Consider the following 26,500-nt stretch of genomic DNA (forward strand, 5'->3'; position numbering starts at 1 on the left):
CAATGATTATTTTCATAATAATTATGTAAAAAAAAATCAAGTAGAAAGCGAGAGAAAATCAGCCTTAGAGTCTACAAAACTACTCGCACCTCTGTGACTCTTAGGCTAAGTTGTGCTTTGAGCTAATTGCTAACATTAGCATGCTAACAGGCTCCCAATGACAATCTAACATGCTCATAACTAATTTGCCATGTGAACCATCTTAGGCTTTGCAATTAATATTTGCTTATTAGCTCAAAGTACAGCTGAGGCTAATGGGAATGGAGGCCGCTTTGCATTTATTGCTCATAAACCAAAGTTTACGCCATTACTGACATTTTCTGGAAGCCTTTAAGACCGTAAAAGTTGTTAGGATTCATTTAGAAGGGAACATGACGACTAGTACCAAATGTAATTGTTCTTCTTCCAAAAGTTGTTGGGATATTGAAGTTTGGAGAAAAGTGGTTGAGGAACAAAAAAGCCTACATTCATATTCATAGAGCAATGTTGCTAGTATGGCTTAAAATCATTACTCCCTGCCAGGAATTAAGTTTTCTTCTTTTAAGGTTTATATAAATTCCCTCAGAAAAGATAGCGCACAAATGTCTCACATACTTAGCATCAACACTCATTGTCCTGCTTATTTTATTCATTTCAGTTTCAATACAAATCCAAATAGCCAATATGATAATTGAGATGCTTGTATGGATATTGTGATCGGACAGCAACAGTTGCAATTGTCTACCAGAGCTGGCCCAGTTGGCATGGAGTCCGAACACAGGGGTTGCAGACAAGCCACACTGGGGAAATCAATGCTTGCATGTCTGTGCCCTTTGTTCCAGTCACGCTGATGCCTAAACCTGTGGTGTGCTTCATAGAGAGTGTGATCACACATACAGATTGCTTTGCTCATTCTTCACATACAATAGCTGACAAGATGACTTTATTTATATCCTCGTCCATGGAATAAAAGTGGGCCAGGGCTTGCTAAGAAGTCATGTTTGTCTTCTGAATAGGCTAGCTTTGGTGATCCGTCAACCATTTAGTTTAGGGATTTATATAATGGGCAGGAGATAATCTCATTTGAGTCACTTTAACTTAATTTAGCATGATGGACGCTGTTTGCTGTAAGTCCACGGCTTAAAGCACATAAAGAAACAGCTGTCCAGTCTGCTGTCCACCGTACATTTCATTTGATATTCAAAGCCCTCCATGCATGAGCAATGCCTACCTAAGAGTTGATATATTCATCTAATTTTACCCCTGATCGCCTCTTTCAGACGAAGAAGGAGCCCAACATTTTCAGCCCAATTATTTGAACAGAACACATTCTTCACACCTTCCCCAACAGACCAAAAAGGAAACACCTTAGAGTTCAAATCAACACCCCTATAATTTGTTTGGTGCGAACGAGACCCGGAGGCAAAGGGCTGCTGAACCCTAACCTTGCTAATTAATAACAGCAAACACAGATGCTCAGCAACAATTTTCCTTTTCCCTTTCCCCCCACTATCAGAATAACCATGCAGATGGTCCCCCGTATGGTCTGCCCCCTAAGATTATTATACACCATTACACTGGAAACATATTTTCCTGCTCTTAATCCTATTACCACCTTTGCAAAAACCTCCAACCTCAGATTGAGAACCACTGACCTAGACTTACAAAATGCATAGAGGACGGGGGAGGACGGGGGAGTTTGAAATAAACCGGGGAAATGGCAGCCTATCCAGGTCAATCCATCCATCACTGCGCAGTTACTCAGACGGAGGACAGCTCCCCGACAGGGGTCTGAGTGGTTTGGGATTGAGATGGAAGAGCGGGAGAGTTATAGCTCCTGAACCCTCCCCCATTCCTTCTTGAGAAGAACCTTGACAAGGAGGACCTGTCCTGGTTCACCACAGAGACTTACTTTTGACTAAATTAAAATAAGAGGGTTAGGGTGCATTTTCCTAAAATACCATCTTTTCAAACTTAATAGGGATTTTCCATGGGAGTGTCTTCAGTGATTACAAGGGTGTTTTTCCTTGACCCTTCTTTCAGCTCAATTGTAATTTCTTATGTGTTCTAAGAATGGCAAGGATTTTCCCAAATTATCTTGGCTAAGACATTCCTGAAAACTGCCCTCATTTCATGGGTCCTCTGCAGAAAGAAATCTTTACATTCATCTTCCCTCTTAGACAAAAAGAGTCATGAATGCTCTTTCACCTCTATCCTTTCTGTTTCTATGTTCACCAACTACATGATGCCCGCGTCGTCTTCAGCATGGAGGAGTCATTTAGTTTCAGGATTGAGCCTTTTAAGCCTGTCACCAACAATGAGTGTCCATCAGTTTTATAACCAGCCTGGGTATCAAGTGGCTACCTCTGGTAAGAGAGGTGTCCCCAGAGATGCCTTACTGAAAGTCTCATAAAGTCACTCAGCTTTATACTATCAGAAAATTGACTTAAATTCATTTCTAGCATACAGATTTACACATTAATTTAGCCTATTTTTGACATTACCTACTGGGTCCTACTATTTCTTGTAAAAGTTCATATTCTTACTGCTACGACTACAAGAAATACGCCTTTCTTTCCTCAAACTCCTAATGTCTCACCTGTATGTGTCCTCTGATGGGCCTTTAGGTGGGAGCTCTTGGTGTACACCTTCCTACAGCCATTGAATTGACAACGGTGAATCCTCTTCTTGTTCTCAGGTAGCTCCCCAACCCCAATCACACATGCAGCCCCCTCCTCTTCATCCTTCATCCGGACAGGAAGTGCATGTGCTGCAACCAGCCTTGCCGCGCTAAGCCCAACCTTCCTGGCCACCAGCTTCAGGGTTAGCGTCCCATCAGCTGATGCCGTCAGCGTCTGGTTGGGTTTGACAAGATGCCTGCCCAGCTCTGGCGACGACGGGGGTGTCAGGGAAGTGACAGCGCTCAGCTGGGCATGGTGGACGCCTTCCATCCCTTCAACATTTTCCAACTTGGGTTTGAGGTCTCTTTTCATTGCGGGTGTGGAGGGGAAATTCTTACGTGTTGGGCAAAGGACCACCGGATGGGGGCTTGGGGGCTCAGAGTGGGTGGGAAGGCTGGGGAGAAGTGCGTCTGTCAGCTCTTCCTCGCCGTCCTCCTTCAGGTAGGCCGGTGTTAAAAGGCCATCCAGGTCTTGGTCGAAGAGCTCTGAAAGACGCTTGGGCTCGGTCTGCAGATAGCGCTCCAATTCTAGGCAGGTCTGCAAGAGAGAAAGTGGAAAAATAGACTCAATTTAAACTCAATTCAGTCAAGTTCACGCATTTGGGCATCTGAAAAAACGCCCATCCACACTCTCAAATCCCACTTGACAATTTCAACAGCCATCAGATCATCGGATATGCCTTTACACGCTGTGGAGAGAAAATCTGCATGGTGCCATCCACTCACCCAGACAGGCACCTTAGCTGCTCTGCCAGCTGTCACATGCGCACAGGCACTGATAGCCACCCAGACAGCCAGGATTACCTGGCAGCTCCAGCAAGACGCCTGATTACACACTGATTGATTGCAACCGCTGTAGCGCGGAACGAAAGTGAGCCGAGTGGATATCAGGAGGCGAAGTCCTAAACTGTACAGAACTCCTATCAAACAACATTTTATAGAGCTTTGACAAGCCATGTGTGCACCGGCTTCCTCTGAGCCAAGATAGGAAGATTTATTCAGCTGTAGTTATGCTCTGCTTCATCCCTATTACTCCAAACACCTCTCCCCGTGGAGGGCAAATAAAAGGCTACATCCCCGATTTGTGCGCACTGGCATTCTGAGAAGTCTATTACTTTGCAACAAGCTGGCCAGGTTTTGAGAGGAGAGCCGGCGAGGGGAAAGAGACGCTCCATGTCCAAGGATGAAGCTATTATGTGTGAATGGACGGCGCCAGTTTGATCCCAGGGATCGCTGTGTTATCGCTTGTATCCGCTAACCTGTTTTGACAGCTGAGATGGAGGCTAGCAGCTCCACTGGGCGCGTGCTACTCGCCACTTCATTTGTGTGTAAATAGGCACTGACAGACGGAGGAGCTAGTTCCATTATCAGGAGTAAGGTTGTGCAGACTGAACACATCAGAGACATTTACTATCTTGCAACCCAACCCCCCCAGTTCCCTTGTTTGCACCTTCTAAAAATAAAACCACACCTTTTCATTCTTCTTTTTGGGAGGGGGGGGGGGGGGGGGGGTGTCTGTTGCTAAGGGAGTGTGATTGCTCCTCTAAGTTGTCTCCTTCCAGGAACAGAAAGGGATTTGGAGTTTTTCTGCATACTGACATGAAATTAAAAAGCAGATCGAGACCACATCTAGAGTGAGAAGTGAAGATAGCGCGCTGTGCCTCCTCCCATCACTGCACGCCTACGTGCTTTTTTATCTGTGATGCTTTGAAATAGAACTTCTTTCATGGGCTACGTGAGAGGTCTCTACTGTTTCCTTGATGGCTGCAGTCAGTGAAATAATTGTGACGGTTCTTTCATTCCTTATTTTGTCTCTCAGAACACAATTAAGTATTGGAGCCGCTAAGACATGATAAAGGGAACGCATCTGAAGCGTGTGAGGTGTAGTGGTTTTAGGAGTGAAAACAAACCTCCTACCCCCACCATGCTCTCTTACTCACTCATTTTCACCATTACCCTTCTCCTTGTGCCTCACCCTCTATCGATTCCCCCAAAACACCATTTTCTTTCCACCATGTCCCCCCTTTTTCTCTCATTGTTGTCTCCTCCACTCCCAAGGTGAGCACTAATTATCCACTAAAACCAGCCGGTTAAAGGGGACTTTATTCAGCAAAACGCTTAGGACTGCAAACCAAGGTGAGTGTGTGTGTGTGTGTGTGTGTGTGTGTGTGTGTGTGTGTGTGTGTGTGCGCAGCAGAGATAGTTCAAGAGAGCGGAAAAGAGGATAGAAGAGGATAAGTGAGAAGGGGGGCTGAGTGGAAGGTGAAGAAGAAGGAGGAGGGGGAGTGATGGAGGGACAAGGTGAAGGAGGCAAGGGAGGGAGAATGAAGGTGTTGACTTCATTTTCTCCGTGGGGGGGTGAATCCTTTTTTGGAAGTGTGACATTTGCCATAACAGGATCTTGTCAGCGGGCAAGCCACGGGCCACACACACACACATCCACAGAAAAGGGTTCATGCACTCTAAATGTTAGGTTACGACCCGCGGCGATGCGCCAGGATGTCTTCTGTGACACGGAGGGAAGGAGGAGTAAGCGTACAGCGATGCATACTGTACTTGTAAGTGTGTGTGCATGCAGAAATGTGGGCCGTCTGACAAGGTAAGAAGGATAAAAAAGGCTGCAGGTGAGGCGGTGGCAGGTAAGACCGGCTTATTGCGCCGCTTTTCTTTCCATCCATATTTCTGATTCTTTTCTCCCATCACTCCATCCCCCTCCCTTCCACCCCTCCATCCCCCCCCCCCCCCCCCCCAGGTGGTGACATTAACATTGTAAGGGAGAAGGTCATGCAGTTGATCAGCGGCTCCTTGCGTGGAGGCATGTGGGTGTATGTACTGTATGAGGCCACATGTAATTATGCTAGTTTGGGTGTGTGTGTGTGCACATAATTTTGCAAGTGCATGTGCAAGTCGCATAATTAAGCTGCTCTGTGTGTTATTATGCAGCTCTTGTGTGTGTGTGTGTGAACAGCTACGCACATGCATAAACATGCCTATTTGTCTCGTGGCCTAAAGTGAACATGCAACTTGCTTGTGTTTTTTTTTTGTTGTGTATGTGTGGGCAAAGGAATCAAGAGCCAAAAGCAGCCAACAATAGCCAAGATAAAGGAGCCCTCATGGCTCGCTCTAGCTCTGTTTGGACAAGCGCCGATCTGGAGAGCCAACATCACTTGGCGCAACATAAAGCCAGGGTCCATTTCCTAAAAGGCTTTTGGGATGATTCCTTCATGCGAGCCAGGATAAGCTGCGACGATCCAATGGCTGTCCCAGCAGCTCTACCTCCACCTCCAATCTGGAGGAAAAGCGCTTTGGTGGTCGGGTGACCTGGGACAGTCCATAATGATCACATTTCTAATGAAAAATGGGGGGGGTGGGGGAAATCACGAATCAATAACCTTTATTCACAGCAGACTTTTTGACTTGTCATGGTGAGAAAAGAAACGGCGCTAATGAGGTTGCTAATAACGTTAGCAGTTCAATAAGCAGCGTGACAGCAGGCAGTGTGACAATGAGCCATCGTACACAATACCAGACCCTTAACTGACAACGCTAAATGGAACCCCGTCATTACTAATGTAGGAATTTCCAATTGTCTGCCATGAAAAAGATCAACCGAGGAATGTTCTATGACGCCTATTTCAACCTTTTTCCTCTCATTACAAGTTGCTCTGGAGGTTATGTAATATCTCCTGTAATTGGTTGGGCAGGGAAAGGTTACAGCTAATAAGGTCAGAGTTGAAAGTGATTGTAGCGCGTGCAGCGGTGTTGTGTAAGATCTCGTAAAATAAGTAGAGCTGCTACCAGAAGGTGTTGCTTCTTTTGTAATCATCGTGTTTCCTTGCATCAAAATGCATCAAAATGTATTCTCACTGCAGGGGCTGCAACCGATGATCTGATCCCACAGTCAAAAAAAAAAAGCAGCAATTTGTCGTATCTGAGAACCTGGAACAGAGAAATGTAGACATTTCCCTTAATAATTTACAGAACTAAATCATCAAACTGCTTCCATACATTCTAAAGGTGCATTGTTTTGTTTTTTTGCCATGTGCACTCCAATGTTAATAACAGTTTTAAATGGCAGCTCTAAATTGCAGAGATAATTACAAAATCTATTTCAGCTGTGGCTTTTTTCACTACTAGCCCTCAAGAATGCCACAAATAAACAACAATTTTGGCACAACAAAAATAAGTTCTTGTTCATTGGTGCGTCTTGATTTGATAATAAATTGGATTCAGAGTACCGTCCAAGTGGAAAAAAAAGTCTGGTTTTGGTTATATCTATCATTTAAATGCTAAAAAAAGTGCACAGTTTTGTGGTGCTAGAACATTTTCCATATGCGCATTTTCATTCTGTATATCTGTCTTTTCATACATGAGCATGCTACCCCTTCTGTTGATGATCTGAACATTAAAGAATCCTCACAACTCTGCAGCTACAGAGGTTTCAAATGCTTTACAATACCACGCAAACAGAGGAAGTGACCCTCATACAAAAGCACTTTGCATCACTTTGCCTCTACACACACACACAAAGTGAGCCCAGGCAAACGCTCACCCACGGTCTGAATCTCGCATGCAGAACACACCCCAGGTTAGTGAGGCTTCAGACACTGCAGGTGCGATAAATATTCACTGATCACAAGACACAGTTTCTTACAAAGTCGAGCAGGCTGAGAGCTGTGAACCAGTCCTAATTTGCTATCTCACACTTTTGATTCTCCGACTTTTAAGCGGAATAAAGTCTCTCTCTCTTTCTTCTTTCTGTCCTACCCTCTCCTCCTCTCTACCATGGGGGCCCTTTGGCCTGGCAGCTGATCCTCTCTCTCCTTCACATTTGGCCCGCGCCAAGCCGCCTGCCATCACCATCAAAGCGCAGGCTGCCTCCCAACTGTTAGCACCCCGCTACGTCGCTAATAAAAAGCCAGGGTTATAAATATGAACAGAAGAGCATGCATAATGCCCTAAAGGAAGGCCCAAAACACCACTAAACAGATAAATGTAATGGGGAGGATATGGCTCATTAATTTTAGGATGTTTAGTTTTTACAGATGCCGTGATAGAGACAAGGTGCTATGAATAATATTCACAGCTGATGCTAGCAGGGTTGAAAAGGGCAGCACTACGAGGGGGGCCTGGGCTGGAGGGGGCAGGGGGACTATGCACTATTGTTAGGCTGGGAGGAGATGCTGTCACATCTTTTCAAAGATGACCGATGATTCCCTGCAGCACCTTCCTTTCAGGGCCGCATCATTCAGGATTATAAAGATGCCATTTTTTGCTTGGAATTGTGAGCTTGCCTGTAAGTCAAGATTGTTGGACACATGCATATGCATCCAATTCTGTCTCTTTTCTTAAGATCTGGACTTCATGATCTCGCTATCTCCGGGTAACAACGCTGGTTTTCTCAAGATCTGAAGCTCTAAAAAGCCATATTAACCAAAGACAACGTCTGAACATGCAAGTCTTCTTGGGGCTTTCGTACTTTACATACTTAGCTCGAGCCAGCACAAAATCCCATTTACTTTCTTCAGACATTGTTTTTGTCTAGCAGGGGTAGATTACTTCATTTTAAAAGTGAGTGACATTCATGCCATGGAGAATTTAGCGTTGGCTTTGTGCCTCTTCTTTTGTTTTTTTCATTTTCAACTGACACGTCTGTTTATTGTTTTTGTCTGTGCTTTTAAATGGCACAATGTCATCGGCGTACAGAGGCAGAAGGCCTTTGTTTGATTTACAGGGTATGAATTCAACTCCAATGTGAAACCAGCACTGATTAAAATCCTTCTGGGGAATGAGTTTTACCTTACAGGTAAGGCTGTGCAACAGTCACATCAATACCCGAGTCAGTGGAAAAAACAAACCAAGTTCCATCATCCTTTTTTCAGTTCCCTTTGATAGCATATTTATGATTGACTGTTTACTTTACCAACTTTGTTTAAAGCAGTCTTTGTTATTTTACTTTGCACTTTTACAGAAGGAAAAGTTTGTGCAGGGAGTCGTCTTTCTCCAGTATCTAAGTGCTACCCTTCATATCCCGCCATAGTGGCCTATGTCTCTCATTGATCTGGTGCGCCTGGGCCAAGCCATCACTTTGAGGTGACAGCTAAATGACCAGTAGCCCAAGGCACCAGCCATCTCGCCAACAGCCTTTGTGTGTTTGCGTCGCAGTGCCTAATCGATACGAAATGATACCATGCTGGAGCTCATCAGCGGTGGCCGTCGCAGCTGACAGAGACGGTAATCTATAGCTTCACTGAGCAATACTTACACTACACACACACACACACACACACACAAAATGAATCTCCAAAAAGCACTCCCCCTCCCCTCTAAGCTTCCCTTCAGGCTTTTTGCTCCTTCCCCTGCTCATGCAAAGATCCCCAGTCCCCAGACTCCTTAGAGAGCAACATGGCGTCAACGGTGGATCCCAGTCGAGCAGGGGAACCTGCCTACAGGGCCAAGAGGAAGGGAAGGGCGGGGAGCAAGTGGGGGGAGATAATGCTTCATTTTCCTGGATCTGAATAAGAGAGCGCCCTCATATCACCCTGTTATTCTCCACGGAGAGAGCGGCAGGGGGTGCAGTGTTTGGCCAGGAGGGATGTTGGCGCTCCAGATGCCCCGACGGGACTCCCGAGCAACCAAGCAAAGGAGAGAGCAGAGACACAAAGAGAAAGAGCTAGAGGGCAAAGAGAAGGCTAATTTATCTACCTTCCCAGGGACAAGATGGGAGACAGAGACAGGTGAAAGATGAAGAAAGAGCAATCTGTTGAAGAGAGGGAAAGAATCACATTACAGATAAGGGCAGGAAAGTTTGAAGAGAGTATAAGAGAGTGAAAATAAAGCATCTTCCCACCATCAAATTCATAAGTAAAACCATTTTTTTCATCTTAGTGGAGGGCAAGAAAGACATTTAAACACGTGATTGGTGGGAGCAGTTTTGAAATGTATCAATGTTGGAAACAAGCATGGGCAGCTGCTCAGTTTTGATTTCGTAAATCAAAATTTGTGACCCTGACCTCCAACATTTGTTGAAAATCCTTCTTTTGCAAAAGAGTTCTTCGTATGTCGATGATGATATTGTGTTATTGGAAGACAGAGGGGAGATGCCCGGCGTCTGGGATGATGTGTGTGCTTTCTTGTTGTGTCTGCACGGAGAAAGTGATGGGAAATGTCTTTGTGCTCCATTAAGCAGAGGTCACCAGGTTTTTTGCACCCTGAGTGCTCCATCATTGTTGCTTTCCTGCGAGATGAAAGGTGCTTTGAAGATCCCCCATCACACACAAACACACATCACGTAAACCTCCAGTAAGTCAGGGCATATAGCGGGGCGATGACTCGGCTCAAAATGCGAATCTCGGCAAAAGAAACGATCACCGGTTTGACTCACATGTCCAATTTACTAATGCTGCATATCAAATGAAGGCAGCTCAAGTGCCTTAAATGGAAATCTAACCATTCAGCCCAACAAACAACCTCGATTTCCCTGCTTGAATACCATCTCAAGTGTCAATTAACGCACCCATCCAAACAAAAATTGACTAGGTGTAAAAAGGGTGTCAGGTTTACAACCAAATGTGCATTATTCCCTCAAACTCCGTCAGCATATTGTGATTTAACAACTGCCAGTGACTGTTATCAGCTTGAAGCCCTCACTGTGTAAAAGCGCCTCGAACTGCTGCGTTGCCAAGCTTTGACGGAGCGGCTGACGGCGTCCCTGATTATTACTGCGAGGCTAATGTCGCCTGATAAGGCCCTGTGTGTAATTAAGCTGTTTCCGTGGCCTGTTATCTGAAACTAGGTGAGGCTCGGCTGCTTGCAGAGATGGAGCTGTTAGTCAATGACAAGGAGGCGGAGGAGGAGGACTCTTTTCCTTTTATTTCTTGGGTAAATGAAGAATACAATTCAGCTCAGGCTCTATGCAAACATTCTTCTGTTGTTAAGTCAACAGCCACCTAATCCATCCCCCCAAAAATATTAAACACAAGGAAAGAAGCCCAAGAAGAGAACACATTCTGCACCATGCTGAGTACATTGTATAAAGAAACACTTTGACATTCTTGCTAATTAGCTTATTTTCTTGCCAGGATTTAGGTAAGAAAATTGATCCCCTGCTTAAGGTCTTGCTTGACATGCAACTCAAGCTTAGCATATAAAATAAAGATTGGAAACTGTTATTCTTGGTTGTCCAAAGACATGGACTGCAGCAGGTTACTGGTACCAGCCAAAAAATAGTCTGGCCCATGTCAAAGGCCAATTTAATGTTTTTGAACATAATTGTTGTTCCTTTTATTCAAACAAGATATTACTTATTTAAGCCAAAGAAGAGCATGTAGGTGGGCTTTGTACCTCTGCTACTCCGTCAGGATGCTGCTTTGCCATATTTACTGTGTATTTAATGCTAAGCTAGGCTACCATGGCTTGGTTCTGTTGTTTACAGGACACCTTTTAGAGTCATGCCTTCTTAATTTTTGGGTTGACATCGCAAAATAAACTTGCGAAAATGTGAAACCACTTCCTCATGAAGTTCCGTTTTACACGCGATTGATGTTTTATACCAAACGCACAAGATGACGTTTACTTTTTCAAACTGATGTCACATTTTGATATTCTGCGAGATGATGAGAGATGTTGGTATGCAGGTTTTGTTCCTTTCTGACTCTCTGGCTCCCTGCTCTCCTTTCTTTCCTATCTTTATGCTAAGCTATGGCTAACAACTCCTGGCTCAAAAAGTAAATAAATCCCCCATCAAAAGTGTGGGCCTTTTCCTTTAATTGGTTACATTTTACAGCCTTCTGAAATGAATGCAGCAAGTACAAGTTGACATATGGCTATTTGTGTTCCCAAACTGCTGTCACATTTGAATAATCCATCTCTCCACGCAGACAAAAGCTACACATGTAACCGCTTAACGCTGAAAGTGTCTTGACGAGTAAACAGATTGAACTCGTGAGGATCTGCCGACCTTGAGAGCGATACAGACCCTATTAAGAGGCTCAGGATACAACAAGTGAACTGCGTATAAAGACCTCTAAAGGCTCCATCTAAATAGCTTGTGACAAAGTGTGGAAAATGTCTTTGTTCTGGTATTAAGTCGCGGCTAGGAGAGGTGAGGGTGAAATAGGATAGAGGAAAAGAGAGGAGAGGCGAAGAGACGGAGCATCTTGAGACTGGAGGAGATGGATGATGGAGAGGAGGATGAGATTGGGGGAGAAAAGGGGAGAATAGATGGAGCATGGAGGATGAGAGGGGGTATAATCCCGACGAGTGGAGCCGTGTTGCACTCGCCGGGGAGGGGAACTCTGTCTCTCTTTAACTGGATTTGGGTGAGCTGCTGTTTATCGGCGTATGAGTCGCCAAGCGCTCCCTCTCAGCTGTCAAAAGCATCCTAATCTAATCAGGAGACATTTCAGCCATTCGCTTTCAACACGGCGGAGTGCAGAGTGCATGTCGGACACATTTGTGTGTTCATGTGTGTGCGGATGAAGCAGTGTGTGTGTGTGTGTGTGTGTGTGTGTGTGTGTGGGTACCATGGATAGAGGGGGTCGGCAACAACAGAGGTTTTACAGCGGGGTTAGCAGCTTGCAGCAGGATTTGGGGAGTCTGCGCTCCGGATGCGGGGACCCCATTGTGTGCGGCAGGCTGGCTAATCTTCATTACCGCACACAATGACGAGGCAAGAGAATGGGGCCTTGGCTGGAAAAAGGCACGTCGAAAACAAAAGAGCGGCGAGCAGCGAAAGAGAAAAAGGGAGAGAGAGAGAGAGGAGAGGAGGGCCGAAAATAACAGAGGGGGGTGAGATAAAGGGAACAGTGGAGCGGAAAAACTATGCTTCCTCATACAGTGCCAGTCAAAAAGTATAGTCGGTACCCTAATCACGTCCATGAAAGCGTGAAGTGCGAGCGTGGTGCCCTGCTTGCGCTGATAAGAGCCAAAACGGTTCATTCTTACATGCTTCATGTTTTAGCCTCTGTGTTTGCTCTTCTTTTGCCCTGCAGGTGTTGTGTATCCCTCAGCTCGTCTGCTAAGGCCACAGTCTAAGGCTTTGTCACTCCACACAACAGCAAACCTCAGGGTTAGAGCAACGGAGCAAACGAGTGTGCGAGCAAGTGGCAAAATAAAAAAAAAACAAGCACAAGCAAGGGAAACAGGTCAGTGGCACAGTCTCGCAAGGCCGAGGTTAGATTAGCTCAGGGTTGTGCAGTTGCAAGTTACGCAAGAGCGTGTACAGCCCACATCCCGGTGACTTTATGTGCATGCGAGAGCGTGCAAACAGGAGGTGGGGCACTGTCGTTCCGTCTTTATTCCCACGACGATGCTTTCAAAACAAACCTGAGCGACAAAGATTAGCCCAAGCCGCTTAAAATATTGAAAGACGTCTCCTCGCGCCAACGCTGCAGCGACGGGTTTTCCTCCAAGAGATAGTGAAGAGAAAGAGAAAGAGAGAAAGAGACAGGAAGTGTGTGTGCGCAAGTTTAGGTTGGTGGAGGATGGGTGGAGGAGGAGGAGGAGGAGGAGGAGGCAGTGGCGGCACGGCAGGCTGAACCCGCTCACCCCTCGGTGGCGAACGGCAGCGAAAGCACAAGCGGAGTGCGAGGACTTTTCACCCCAATTACATCCCGACACTGTGCGACCGCTCGGCGGAGAGGCGAAGAGAGCGGCTAGATGCACTAAGGAAGGTGTTATGAACTCGTTGACTTTTAGCTCTCAGTGTGTGTGTGTGTGTGTCTGTGTCTGTGTGTGTGTGTGTGTGTGTGCGCGCTATGCCACAACGAGAGCATCCAGTGGCAGTGATTGCAGGGCAAAGGGTAAAACCGGAATAAAAGCTTGGGGATGAAGTTTAAAGGCTGGCAAATGAATGTGTTTTAAATGATTTGAGGTTCGTGACAGTTAAAGTATGCAACATAAGAACAAGCGCATGCTTTTAGTATTCGCACCAGCTGCTGCGCTGAATATTCCAGAGAAAACAGCCACTTTTCCTCCCGCACTCACAGGTACAAACACACGCACATAAACCCAATAAACTCTGTCTGTGAAGCTCTCTTTTTTTTCCCTCTCTCACACACACACATACACCAATGAAAATTATTGATGTGCTCTCTTATAAAACAGTGGCTGCTCCCTGAAGTATTCCTGGCAACATCACAGGCTGAAAATAGCTGCCGACCCAAATAACTTTCCCCGCCGGAACGACGGAGGAGCCAGACCACAGCCACCGGCGACTGGCTTTACTAATTGGCATCATTTTACAATGAAATAATATCTGGGGCAAATAGAGGGAATAACACATAGCGGTAAACTAAACAGCGGGACGATGCGCTGTCTAGCCACACATAGGCTTGCAGCGGGGAGTGGTTGGAGGAAGGGCGGAGGATAGGAGGAGGATGTCTTCGTTCTTGTTAACATAACTTATCAAATTCGCTTCCCTGAAAATATACATGGGGGAATTGGGGAGTGAAACATTTATGTGATAAGATCAGTTGAGTTAAAAAAGAAGAGGGAAACATCTTTAGCAAGGGTTCCTACATGTGTTTAAGTCACAAATGAGAAATATAAAAACGCTTATTTTGCACTTAATAATAGAGAAGCCTTTAAATGCATGTCGACTCTCTCATTGGGAAAAGTTATCTATAATAAAATAACATACATTCTTCACTTTTCCTGTATAAAAACTAACAAGGTCTGTACTTTAAGGGCGCACTAACACTAGGCAATCCGTACTGTGCCCAAGCACGCTTCACCCCTAAAGTCCAGTTTGTTTAACTAGTATGCATGGTACACTTCCTTGGCCCTGGCACGCTTGGGCATGGTACATTTCATGCACGAGTGTTCTGGCAGGATCGGACTAAAAATGACTCACAATAAACCACAAAATCAGTAAAGTATCTGTCACGGTCTCTGTGTTGTTCTCAGATGTGCGGACGCGGACTCGACACTCGAAACTAGCTAACCTTCACCACCACTTTTTACAGCATCTTTCAAACAACTTGATTTATATGGGAACCTTTTGGAAAACATACCAACTTGTGGTCGGAACAGATGACCATCTTTACCCACCAAAGAAATCCCCTTCCCAGGAACTGAAAACAACTTTTTCTATCCACAATATTCTTTTGAAACTTGCTCATTGTCTTCGCCCAAGGCCATGAGCTAATGTCAGCCCACAAGATACCACCAAAACTCCCAGTTTCTACCAAAACACACCCATGAACTGGTAAAAGACACACTCCCATGCAAAGTAGTGTCCATGCAGGGTAAGAGAGAGGGAGGAAGGCATAAACACAGATGTCTTTTTGGCAGGCCAAATCTTAATTAGCACCAGGAGATTCATCTAATCAAAGGGTTTCCAGCCCCATCATTAAGGCTAAAACACACAGTGCTCTCTTCACATACCAGAACAGAACAATGGGAAACAGAGGTGTGCTGTCACGCTGATGAATGGCTCTTCCCACAGGTCTCATTAAATCACAGAAGGGCACTTCCCAGGCCGTTCGAGGAGTTAAGCAGGGTGAAAAAAAATCTTCTCACCCCTTCTGCCTGTCTGCTTTGACACTTATACCACCATTTCTTTCCCGAAGCGGAGTGTCAAAATAATGTTTTTCCTAGGGAAAAATGTGCACTTTCAGGCTTTGACATATAGGCTAATCCCAATTCAAGCTGAATCTGCCTAGCTTTAAGGAAACAAGTCGTATCTCATTCAGACAACTCAGCCCTGCAGGGGGTTGGAAAGACTTAGACGGCATAACGTACCCAGTTGGCTGGAGATACCAGTGTCTTTAGGGGAATTTGGGACCCAGTTTAATCTTCCAGTGAATGTAGTATCAGCTTTCAACAATGAGAAACATCCTCTATCTCTTTCTGACCACCCATGTGAGTCGTCATCCCTGGTGATAGGCTGCCAAGGCAGGTACAATGCAATTTCAATTTAAGAAAGGGATGTGAAGACTTTGAGAAGACAGTTAGAAAGAGAATACATTCCATTGGTGGGCGGGTTTTTATAGTAAAAATCCAAAGAGCTAATTGGTATTTTTTTAAACAACCAGGTAGATCCATCCAGTTTACTCTATCCAAGGCTGGACTACCAAATGGGCTAAGTGGGCAACATCCCCAGGGTCCACAGCCTTCCAAAGATTCCTAAAACCATTGACTTGATTTATGGTAAATGCATCCAAGGAATTAACACAATTAATATAAAATACTGACTAAGGTAGAACCTCATTCATGGCCTCATTATGTTGCTTGAGTTAAATGCCTTGTATATCTTTGTTAATGTGCTCAGCCTTCGCTAAATCCTAAATAAATTGTTTTTTATCCAATATCTTCAAACTAATTGACATACAGGACACTAGACTATTTATATTCCATAGGTTTCAAGGGGTTTTGAACATTTTCTCATCATTCATTGTGTATATAAGAAAAGTGATGATGCAAAAAGGTAAAAACAGGAGATAGAAATATGGAAATATTAGGGGTGTAACGGTACACAAAAATTTCGGTTGGGTACGGTTCCAAGTTTTGAAGCTTTGGTTCGGTACATTTTCGGTACAGTAAAGGGACCTGATGCAACACTTTTTTTTTCTTTATTAGGAACATTTAGAATTTCCCTTTTACACATTGGGCTAAGTGCAGCATCAACAGTTCAGACTTGTATACCTGCTCAGGTTACTTTTTAATTAAACATTTTAAATTAAACATTGTAAAAAAAATAAAAAAAAACTTATGCTGCATCCTTCAACCAAAAGAGTCTCCAATAAATAAAAGATATGAATGAAATAAAGTATTTTAGAATGAAATTAAGTAATTAATATAGCCTATATGTAAAAAAATATTTATTTTAAATTACAGTGACACCTTTTAGTTTATGAAGGCAACAGTTTTTTGAATGCCCTTTGAGCACATAATAAACCTAATCACATCTGGGAGAGTTTCATCGCAGAACTATTAATATTTCCCTCTGTCGATACAAGAACTTCAATGCCATTTGTTATGGCTTTGGCCCGTTAAGAATTACTAGCACAAGGCTGTCTGTTAGGGAGGGAGGGTGTTCATTCTATCATGCTGCAGGTTATGCTCCCACACAGACGCGTCTCCCCTTTCACGCAGCAGCGCTGTTGGAGCGGGATCATCGCTGAAACTGAAAACGAAGTCCTTAAAAAGAACTCCATCCCGGTTATATGCAACTTTCCAAACCGACAGGGCTTGAGGAACTAGTAATCTGCACAGTTTGCACAGTTTATGTTTGAACTTTTTTTTACAATTTACTAACTAAAATGTGTGTCCCATACCAGCGGCCGCAGCCTTCACCCTGAGGTGTGGGAACACAGATTAAAGCACTTCTGTTCCGCGCGTACTCGGATCGGTCCACGTGCGGACCGGACCGAAGGCCCTGTACCGAAACGGTCCGGTCCGAGTATGTGTACCTTTACACCCCTAGGAAATATGAAAGTAGGAAAGAGAGTTATAGGAGAAGCAGGATGGGGATTCTTCAGAGAAAACATGGATGGCTTGGTGGATGTAGAGAGTAGGATACTGAGGTCCTGACACTGGCCAATCAGGTGGACAGCTCTGGAGCAGCAAGCCATAGCAGGTGGAAAAACACCCCCAGCTTTGCATGCTGGACAACCACAGCTGAGTGCTGAGGCTGGCATGCAAAGCACGCACATGTGACTGCTTAAGACTCTTGCAAAGGCACACCGGCGCTTACATAATTCAGCTACACGTCACGCAAAATGACCGTCTCAGAGCTGGCATTTTTATGTCTTTGCTGGACTCTGTGACATCCTGAATGGGAACTCAAGCCAAGATGAAAATCCTTTTCCAAGACTTTGACAAAAAGCACACACTCTTAAAGCGTCAACACGGCCTGCGTTGGCCACTCAGCTGTGTTCTCCACCAATGACTGTCTCTTTTTTTTTTGTTATAAACTATCCAACCAGTTTCAGAGCGCAGCGTGTCCTTGCGGCTGTCACCACCAAGAGCTTAGGGCCGTGATTGATGGCTTCAGATGACAACAACAAGCAGCGGTGTTTACTCAGGGCAAATTGCCCTTGTCTCTCTCTCCACCTTCCACGTCTTTCTCTCCTCCCTTTCCCTCGCTTGTTCTTAGGAGGGAGATGGTCCGCATGGTAGGATCTCTGGTTTCTGGATGGCTATGGGTCCCTCGGGTTGGGATTAGCCTCCCAGACTGACAGCTAAACAAACATCTAAGCCAAGGCTGGTCTTCCTGCTTGCCAAGGCTGCCTAGCAACAGGTAGGCAGTAAGATGGGATGCAACGCTTGGTTTGTCAAAGCCAATGATGGCTATAAAATGCCTGGACATGGTGTGAATATGTGGCTATTATTGAAGAGCCAATGGATGTACAAATATGTGAGCAGGCTGGATGATTAAACACATTGTGGTCTAAGTAGGGATGCAGTAACCTAGGCCACGACCAGCACAGGAAGCCTTTACATACGTTTGCATACAGAGATCCACTGCAGTTTATTTTACATGTCGTTTAAAAAAACGTAGGACTGAAAGAAACGATTTGATTCAGCTAAAACAACACGCACTTGCAAACCTGCCCACAGCCTACGGCACTGTTAGCAACAGCGCAACCACGAGTCTGACCCAGCTCAGGTTCCCATTAATGAATATTTCTACAAATGGAAGAAGCTAATGTTTCACGTTTAGATGGCTCTTTGAGGTTCTGTTGGTTGCATTGACAAAATCAGAAAATCACGGCACCAAAACAAGAAATAGTCCCATGGATAACCCCATATAACCCAATTTAAACCAATAAAAAAATACTCCATATATTTTCTTACTTGGCTAACTGTTGTCTGGATTTAGTATCTGTTGGATACATAGAATGCGTTAATCATTTAAGTGTTGACAGAGCTACAATTAGCTGAGATTTTCCTACATTGAACAAACTGTCATCTAAAATATTGTTCTGATATATAGAAATCATTTCACCAGCAGTTCCGTTTATTTGTGACCAGCTGTGTTTGAGAGCGCTTTTATTCAGCGTTGTTCCACAGTCTGATTGCATAACTCTCCTGAGTTCAAGTTTTTGCACAGAAGCTGACTTTAAATGGGGGGGGGGGGGGGGTTAGAGCAAGGCAAATCAAACAAGGCAGCTGTGACTTCTTCTTGGAATTTAAGAAAGAGAAACAGAGCAAGAGAGTCATGAGATAAAGAGTGAGAGAGAGAGACAGAGAGAGAGAGAGAAAGAGAGTTGGTGGTGATTCCAAAGCATAAAATGAGTGCCTGAGACTTCTCTTCCTTTCTTTTTTTCCTCCCTGCAGTTTGCCAAGCCGGATGGCAGCAGCGAAGCATGTCGGATCACTGTAAGGTGCTGTAACGGCTTCCCAATTTCGCCTCAAATGATGTGAAAGTCATTGCCAAGCCATGTGTGCTGGTGTGAGGCGAAAAAAATGACTGGCTCCTCTTCTCGCTGTTAATCAAACCTGGGGTGGCAGAGCATTTTGCAGACGGAAGCCATACATAAAGATGTGCTTGTTCACCACGCTCCCCCCCCCCCCCCTTCCCTTGCCCTTTTTTTCCCTTCTATACCACCTCCTCTTCCTCTATCTCTGACGGGCCAGTCACCGCAGCGTCAGACAAATGAATGCTTCCTCCGCGTCCTCTCTTTCATCAGCGCTTCCAACCTTTTCATCAACGCCCATAAAGCGCTTGCAGGCACCTATCACTGGCAATCGCCTCTCAGCTGTCTGAGTGATGAGACAGAGGTGGCAGGGTTCACTGAGCGCTCTTATGGCGGAATGGATGTTACTGGGTCAGGGGGTCGCTCGCACATCTCATTACACAAGGTACACAAACCTGTGCACCTGAACAGGAGGACGCGTGCGCAGAAAACCAGCCGAGAGTGCCTCGTAGGAATAAGGGACAATGACAAAATCCACCTGTGTCTCTGCCCTTCCCCCGCAGTACACAGGCATGCATCTTTTCCAAATAAACAACCATGTGCCTGAAAAACACTAAGAAGCATCCACCAGAGAAGCAGCATTGTGCACCGGCGCACAAAGGCTTCCTTTCATGCCTCGCTGCGCCACGGGCCAGGCCATGTCAAATAGATTCCACTTGGCATCCATCTTCAAGATCTTCTGACTGCTATCGGGGGTTAGAGGCGAGCAAAACAACGCTGCGAGAAATCAATTTCACATTCGACATCTGAGCGTCATGAGGTAGCACGGGCCAGTCGAAAGCACTCTGAGGATTTCTGGAAATTAACTGCAGCCATAAAACACTGCTGGTTCACTGTATGAATAAAACAAACTATTAGGAACGACTCTGCTGTGTCGTTCGGGGCGACACCGCAGCGCTACTGCTACCACCGTCCATCATATTTTGAGAGGCTTTGTGCAAACTGGTACACACGTCAGTTAAAGTAAAAGGGAATTAACTGAATTTTGCTTTGGAGAGCGTCCAAACTTGATTTCCCTGAATCCCGCGTCTCATACCCGCAGTTGATGTGACATTTTAATAAAGGCGCAGGCGTGGAACGAAGACGCCACCAGGAGCTCTTTGGAGACAAATAAGATTAAGTCCCACTTTGTCCTTCCTCCTCCTGCTCGCAGAATACTGAACTGTGCCCGTTACAGGATTGATTTAATTTTAATTTGCATAAAATTACATCGAATCGCGGCAAGTAAAAGGTCACAGAGAGCGGTTTTGGTTTATTTTAGATTCTCATTTTAGGAGATGCATGTGAAGTCGGCCTCACTGGTGCTCTGCAAAGCAAAGAAGAAGTGACTTTGGGGGGGGGGGGAGCTGTTACCTGGCAGCGACATCACAACTGAGCAGTGAGGGGAGAACACACAAGTCCAGAGCTTACACAACAGCCCTGCAGAGATCAAAAATCCATACCATGCTAATTCTATAAGAGGAAAAAAAAAAAAAAAGGAGACGGAGAGAGAGTGGAGGAACAAGGGATGGAGGAAGACGGAGACAGGAAGGAGGGGGCCGCTTGGCTGCGATCCCCAGATTGCTTGCTGTGTGTGAGAAAGCAGCTGTGGCCTACTGAGGATTACATAACAAACGGAGACACAGTGCGCCGGCGTGCATGTATGCAGACATATGGATGCGTATAGATATTCCATTTTCAGCAGATTCTCTGGCCTTTCTCACACCAACTTTCCAACTACTTTGTTCTCCCCTCGTCATGATTTCTCCAAACGAGGGTCACATTGCCGTTCTATCTCTCCAATCCTAATTAGAGTTCTCGCTGCTGAGTAAGGTGCAACTCTTCCCGTTTGGCGGTCTCGAAAGTCAAGCCTGCTCCTTCCTTCTGTAACTCAGGACATCATGCCCGACTTCCCTGACTGTCTATCTGCGTGTGGACGTCGCTCCTGGGGGGGTTCAAGCCCACCGGACTGTGAAATGCGAAACCCTGCAGCGGGGAGAATGTGCGTGCTCTGCAACTTCCTCCACCTCGACGCTCGTCAGCCGCCCACCACCACCACCACCACCACCCCCCCTGTCGCTCAGACAGAGCTGCTGCTGCTGCTGCTGCTGCCTGGGAAATGTGCGTGTTATCGAGTGGCGGGCAAGAAGTGGATGTAAGTGGCTGCATCTGAGCACGCCGGATTGCATATGGAGGTCGCGCCGGAGCCTCCTGCTGCTATACTTCCACATTTAGAAACACCACAGCCATGTGCAATCGCTCCACATCCACATATAGAAACCCCTTAATGCACCGTGCAGCAACATACAGACATTACGCTTGGCTAGGCATCAGCACTCAGTCTACATGTGTGTACGTGTGTGTGTGTGTGTGTTGAACCCCTGCAGGATAATATATGTGCTGGAGGGTATGGAGTGTGTGCTGGGGTCAATGACAGACAGCCATTTGCGGTGTCCTGTTACATCCTACCCATCAGGGTCAAGTGTTTGGGGTAAGGGCACGTCACAAACGTCTGAAATATCTCTCATATCAGGTTGGAATCCAATCCAGATGTTTTGTCTTTAATATTCCAGCTCGGAATATTGCTGATTTAACATTTGGCAATGAAGCACACTGAGGTTTAACCGCAGTGAATGCCAGCTTACAAAAGAGCCTCAGAAGCGGCCAAGAAAACAAACCATTTCTGTTGGTATTAAGATGCAAAGTAACACGTGTACAACCACATATAATGAGCAAGTTATGACCGGCCCTGCTTGTTCCAAATCCTGCTCAGCCCATGCTGTTTATTCCGACGCTGAACAACCAACTGTACAGGGATTTGGACGCGAGACAGCACCGTTCAGTTTGGCACAATTTAGCTCAATAATGGAACAAACAGCAGCCACAAATGTCCACACGTTCCCCCCTTTTTCTACTCCCCATCCCCCTATAAGCGTCTGAATCATGCCTCACAGACACCAACAGGGGACACAGTCATCATTCTTGCCATCACATCTCAGGGAGCCATTTAGGGGGCCGGCTACAACGGCCTCCTATCTCGCCATCAGACCACCATAAAAGCATCAGATTCTAAATTGTGCCCGGAATACAGAAGCGGGGGGCTGGGTAGTGGCTCTCGGGCCGGAGGCAGAGCTTTTAAGGAGAAGCCACAACTCATAATTCATGTATTCAGGAGGGCTCGGTGGCGTCTTCATGTCGCTACAAAGAACACGAGGATCGCTTTGCCAAGAACATCTCTGCTGTGCTGCGGCCTGGGAGGCGAGAAGGGGGGTATTTCAGAGTGTGGGGCAAGTTATAATCCTCGCGCTCACATTGACACAAGGCAATCTTCTTATTCCAAATGTGGGTTGTTTTCCAATAAAACTTGTTTGATGTTTACTCCAATGGCACGTTGCGGGACGGAGGACTTCAAATGCTTCAAGTGGAAGCCTTTACATTTTGAAACAGTGATTTTAAACTCTCTCTCCAGGGATTTCTCTTGTTATTGTCTTGTTTTGAAGAAGGATGGGGTTGGGGTTAAATGTACCTTTCAAGCAGAAAAAGCGGCTAAAGGTGCAAGTAGTGCTTTAGCTTACATCTCTGGATATCTAGATTTATCACAGATGCTTTCAGGAGAGAACACTGGCATTTAATTTTTCAAGAAAGTCAACATATCCCACACAGAAGTCAAGTTCACGAGGAGTGATTATCCCTCAGTACATGCACGAATTGCATTTTTCTCCCACTAGATAAAAGCACCCTGATGAGATGCAAAAGAAGCACTGGGTGAGGACTCAAAACGGCCCTCTGCATTTACAAGACGGTTAAACTTCATGATGATTTCTGTTATTCCAAAATGGACGTTGTCTGTGGCAGAAAAAAGCTGCAGACATGACCGTCAAAAAAAAAAAAAAAAAAAAAAAAAAAAAGCCTGACATTTCCAGCCTCCACACACACTCACATAAACATGCACACACACAAAGATAAGAGCTTTCCCAGCTTTCTGCCTGCACATGCAGCAGCTCTTCTCTCTCTCCCTCTTCCATTTGCATTAGGTATTGATTTTGATATGCCGGCTGTGGGTGAGAAATACGGAGAGACAAGCACTGCATATGGTGCACGTAGGCCCAGTGCAATTTAAAAATCCACTGACAGCGAAGGCAAGGGAGGGAGTTGGGAGACTTGTTATGAAAAGATGCGTCGGTGGCTAACAGTAGGATGCCAATTAGGCTGCTTGGCCACAACGAATGGATCCGCGGTCACGCACCGGTTTCTCTCTCTCCCTCTCTCTCTCCTCTTTCCCCCTGTCATCCCCCCTCCTTCTCTCATCATCCTCCTCCTTCTTCTTCTTCTTCTTCTTCTTCGCTCGTTTACGCGTGTAGCACAGAAGTGGGGGGAAAAAGCTCCTATTGCATGAACAATACCAGCATCAAATTTCCATGCAATGATTTTTTTTTTTCGCCCCGGTCAGTCAAGTGCAGCATGGAAAGCATCATGACCTGCAGAAGCAGCAGCAGCAGCAGCAGCAACGCAGGTGGGAGAGATATGAGAAACAAGTTAAAGGTTGCAGAAAGAGAGTGATTCAATCCAGGAATTTGAGGTAAATTTGGAAGATAAGGTTGATAAACTTCATAAAATAGGCTGATTTAAGGCAGAAAATGTTGAAACCTCTGCATGTGTTGGAAAAAAAAAACGATTCCACATGCAACTAAATACTGGTGGAACACAAGCTGAGAAATCTTGACAAATCTGCAGATTTCCATCAAATTCACGAGAGAAAAAATGTTCAAAACCACAATTACTTTGACAGCCATGACAGGTATAATGACACATTCCACTGTGCTGTGTTAGCTAATGTGAAAAGAAAAGAGATAAAGTGTGTGAGGAATATAAGCGGACCAACGAAGGTGGGCTGAATGGCCCTTAATTAAGCTGAGATATGGAGAATGGAGGGGGGGGGGCTGTTACGTAAAAGACGGTTGCTACATACATGATAGGTGCCGCAGAAGTCAGATTCTGCAGGAACAATTGGAAGATAAGGCCGAGAAACCTGCAGATTTTTGAGCAATCTTGCACCAAATCTTTTCAGAAGACCCCATTTCCACGTGTATCAGCATCATTTTGACACCACACAGGTGTAGCTACAAGATGCTGATATGAGAAAGGAGAGTGACACAATGTTTGAGAGACAAAAGAGCATCAATAAAGATCTAATCGGGGAGGATTTCTTGGTAAAAAAATTGAGCTGACTTGCATTAAGAGTTCAGTTTCTTGGGGAACATTTGGAGCATTAACGCAGAGAACGTAAAGAAAAGTGAAGGTTTCAAGGCATCTTTGCACCAGGAGAGGATTTCTACATCAGCAACATTTCTGCTGATATAAAGGGAAAAGGGAGAAGTGTGATCTTGTGTGTGAGGAATATAAGAGCAGTAATGGCTGTGTAAAGTAAAGTGCCGGTACCCTGCATCCCCCCCCCCCCCTCCCTCCCTCCCTCCCACACACACATCTACCACCATGTGGCCGCGTGGATCCCCGTGCTCTTCTCTCCCTATTCATCCACTGAACTTGGATGCAAGGAAGTGTGTGTGAAGGAGGGAGAGGGGAGAGGGTGAAACATGTAAAAGCGGATATGCAGATGACATTCCCTGCACTGGCTTTGCACATTTTTCACCATTTAAAGCTGCTACAAAAGCCAGACATGTTAGGGTATCTATTATGAATAAGAAGGGGGACTTTTCTGTGCAGAGGGAGTGGGGGGGGGGGGGGGGGGGGGGGGGGGGGGGGGCTCACAACTGAGATGCAGATGTATAATTCACGACCAATTCAGTCCCTATGATGAGATTCGAGTCTTCATCTTCCCAAATCGCATGTGACAGCTTTATTACGCGCCCACATGCGTTCGCATCTTTGCCACCCCTGTCAATCTGGAAACTGTCAGATATAGGAGTGATAGGAAGTATTTCATCCCCTAATTTCCCTCTGAACTACACACTTCCCACGCGGTTCAAGAAGGGGGGGGGGCGGCAAAAGTTGACGCCTGCATCTCCATCTCCATCTCGTGAATCCTTCAGCGTGCGGGACGGAAAAAAAAATAAATAAAAAAAAAAACTGGCTCGAATTTGTAAGTTGACACGTACCTGCTGCCAGTTTTCCTCCAGCGAAGGCATGGCGGAGAAGTAGCCGGTGTCGTGCACCAGCTGAAGTTCCTGAAAGATACTGTGGTTCGCCAAGACATCCATGCTGACGCTCGGTGCTGGGAAAACACAAGAACGATCCACACACACACGCACACACACAAGAGAGAGAGAAAAAAAAAAGCCTCCTTTCGTGGCTGTGTCACACCTCTACATCCACTTCTTTCATATTAGTCCGTAAGAGGAAGTCAAATCTGGAGTGTAGCGGCTGAAAATGTGGCGTTCAGGTGCCAGTACCTGCGCGCATCATCGGGCTCGGTGCGTAAAAGAGACTGGAGGTGATGGAGGCTCCATGCGTATCCGTGTTGCCAAACTAGACACTGATAGGGAGCCAAGGAAGGGGAGGGGCTTGGTAAACGAAGGGGCGTCGTTTTGTTTGTCAATCAACTCCCCAGTTTGTCCATTTAAGGCGAATGGGAGGTTGAGGGGTGACTTGAGAGGCGCCGGAGCATGAAGGGGCGGGGTTAAGAAGATTACGCGCACGTTACTGGCTCCTCTGCGACGTCACTCACGCCGAATATGGGCTCGATAGGTGAGCTATTTATGGATGGGTATATTAGATTTGGAAGAAGGTCTAAAAGGCTAGTCTGAGAGGAGAAGCCGTGGTGTAAACATCATGTGCTCACAAGCAGGAGCTGGAAACTGTACTAATAGGCTGCTCTGTTGTTCCACAGTGTAAATATTTAATTAGAATGCAATGCAGTAGGAGGCATTAGCATATAGGAAACATATATCTCTGAACAGGGATGCAGAGTTTGCTTTTATAATGACTTTAAGGCAAATGTATCATCTTTAAAATCATTGCAATTCTTGTGCAGGTTTCCCATGGAGACTGCATCGTAAAACAAAGTGTGCATCCTCTCTGTAATAAAGATTTAGTGAGTTTGCTGTAATTATTTTCATGTCATCCTACCAGTTTAATTCAGATTTCTATAACACTTTTCTCACAGTTAAATAAACCTGAAGTCTTAAAAAAGCAATAAGCTGCTCATCTGGTGTCCCATATAGATCAAATAAACTTTCTATATGCATCGTAAAAAGCGCTTTGTGTGTTTATTATTGAATGGAAAACATCAACTTAATGTAGATTTCCTTTCAAGCTGCTCAATGGTGATAACGTTAAGATACATGTTCTACCCAAAGAATCACAAATATGTTTTTAATTGATGTTCATTAATGAAAGGAGGAACGTGCATTGATTTTTTTTGTTTATTTTACTGCAATACCAGCACTTTCGTTTGAAAATCCTCCTGACTTTTTCATTT

General features: G+C 45.4%; 1 protein-coding gene across 1 annotated transcript in view; it reads right to left on the reverse strand.

Moving 5' to 3' along the window:
- The window catches only part of klf7a (Kruppel like factor 7a), a 38,612-nt gene extending 13,054 nt beyond the window's left edge, over nucleotides 1-25,558 (reverse strand). Inside the window, exons 1-2 of the mRNA XM_061032576.1 lie at nucleotides 25,179-25,558; nucleotides 2,579-3,197 (exon numbers count right to left, since the gene is read on the reverse strand). Coding sequence (XP_060888559.1) covers nucleotides 2,579-3,197; nucleotides 25,179-25,280 — 721 coding nt within the window. The 5' untranslated portion in view covers nucleotides 25,281-25,558. The remainder of the gene's footprint in view (nucleotides 1-2,578; nucleotides 3,198-25,178) is intronic.
- Between the last annotated feature and the right edge of the window lie 942 nt (nucleotides 25,559-26,500).

This window comes from Labrus mixtus, chromosome 24, assembly GCF_963584025.1.
Source record: "Labrus mixtus chromosome 24, fLabMix1.1, whole genome shotgun sequence".
Classification (NCBI taxonomy): domain Eukaryota; kingdom Metazoa; phylum Chordata; class Actinopteri; order Labriformes; family Labridae; genus Labrus; species Labrus mixtus.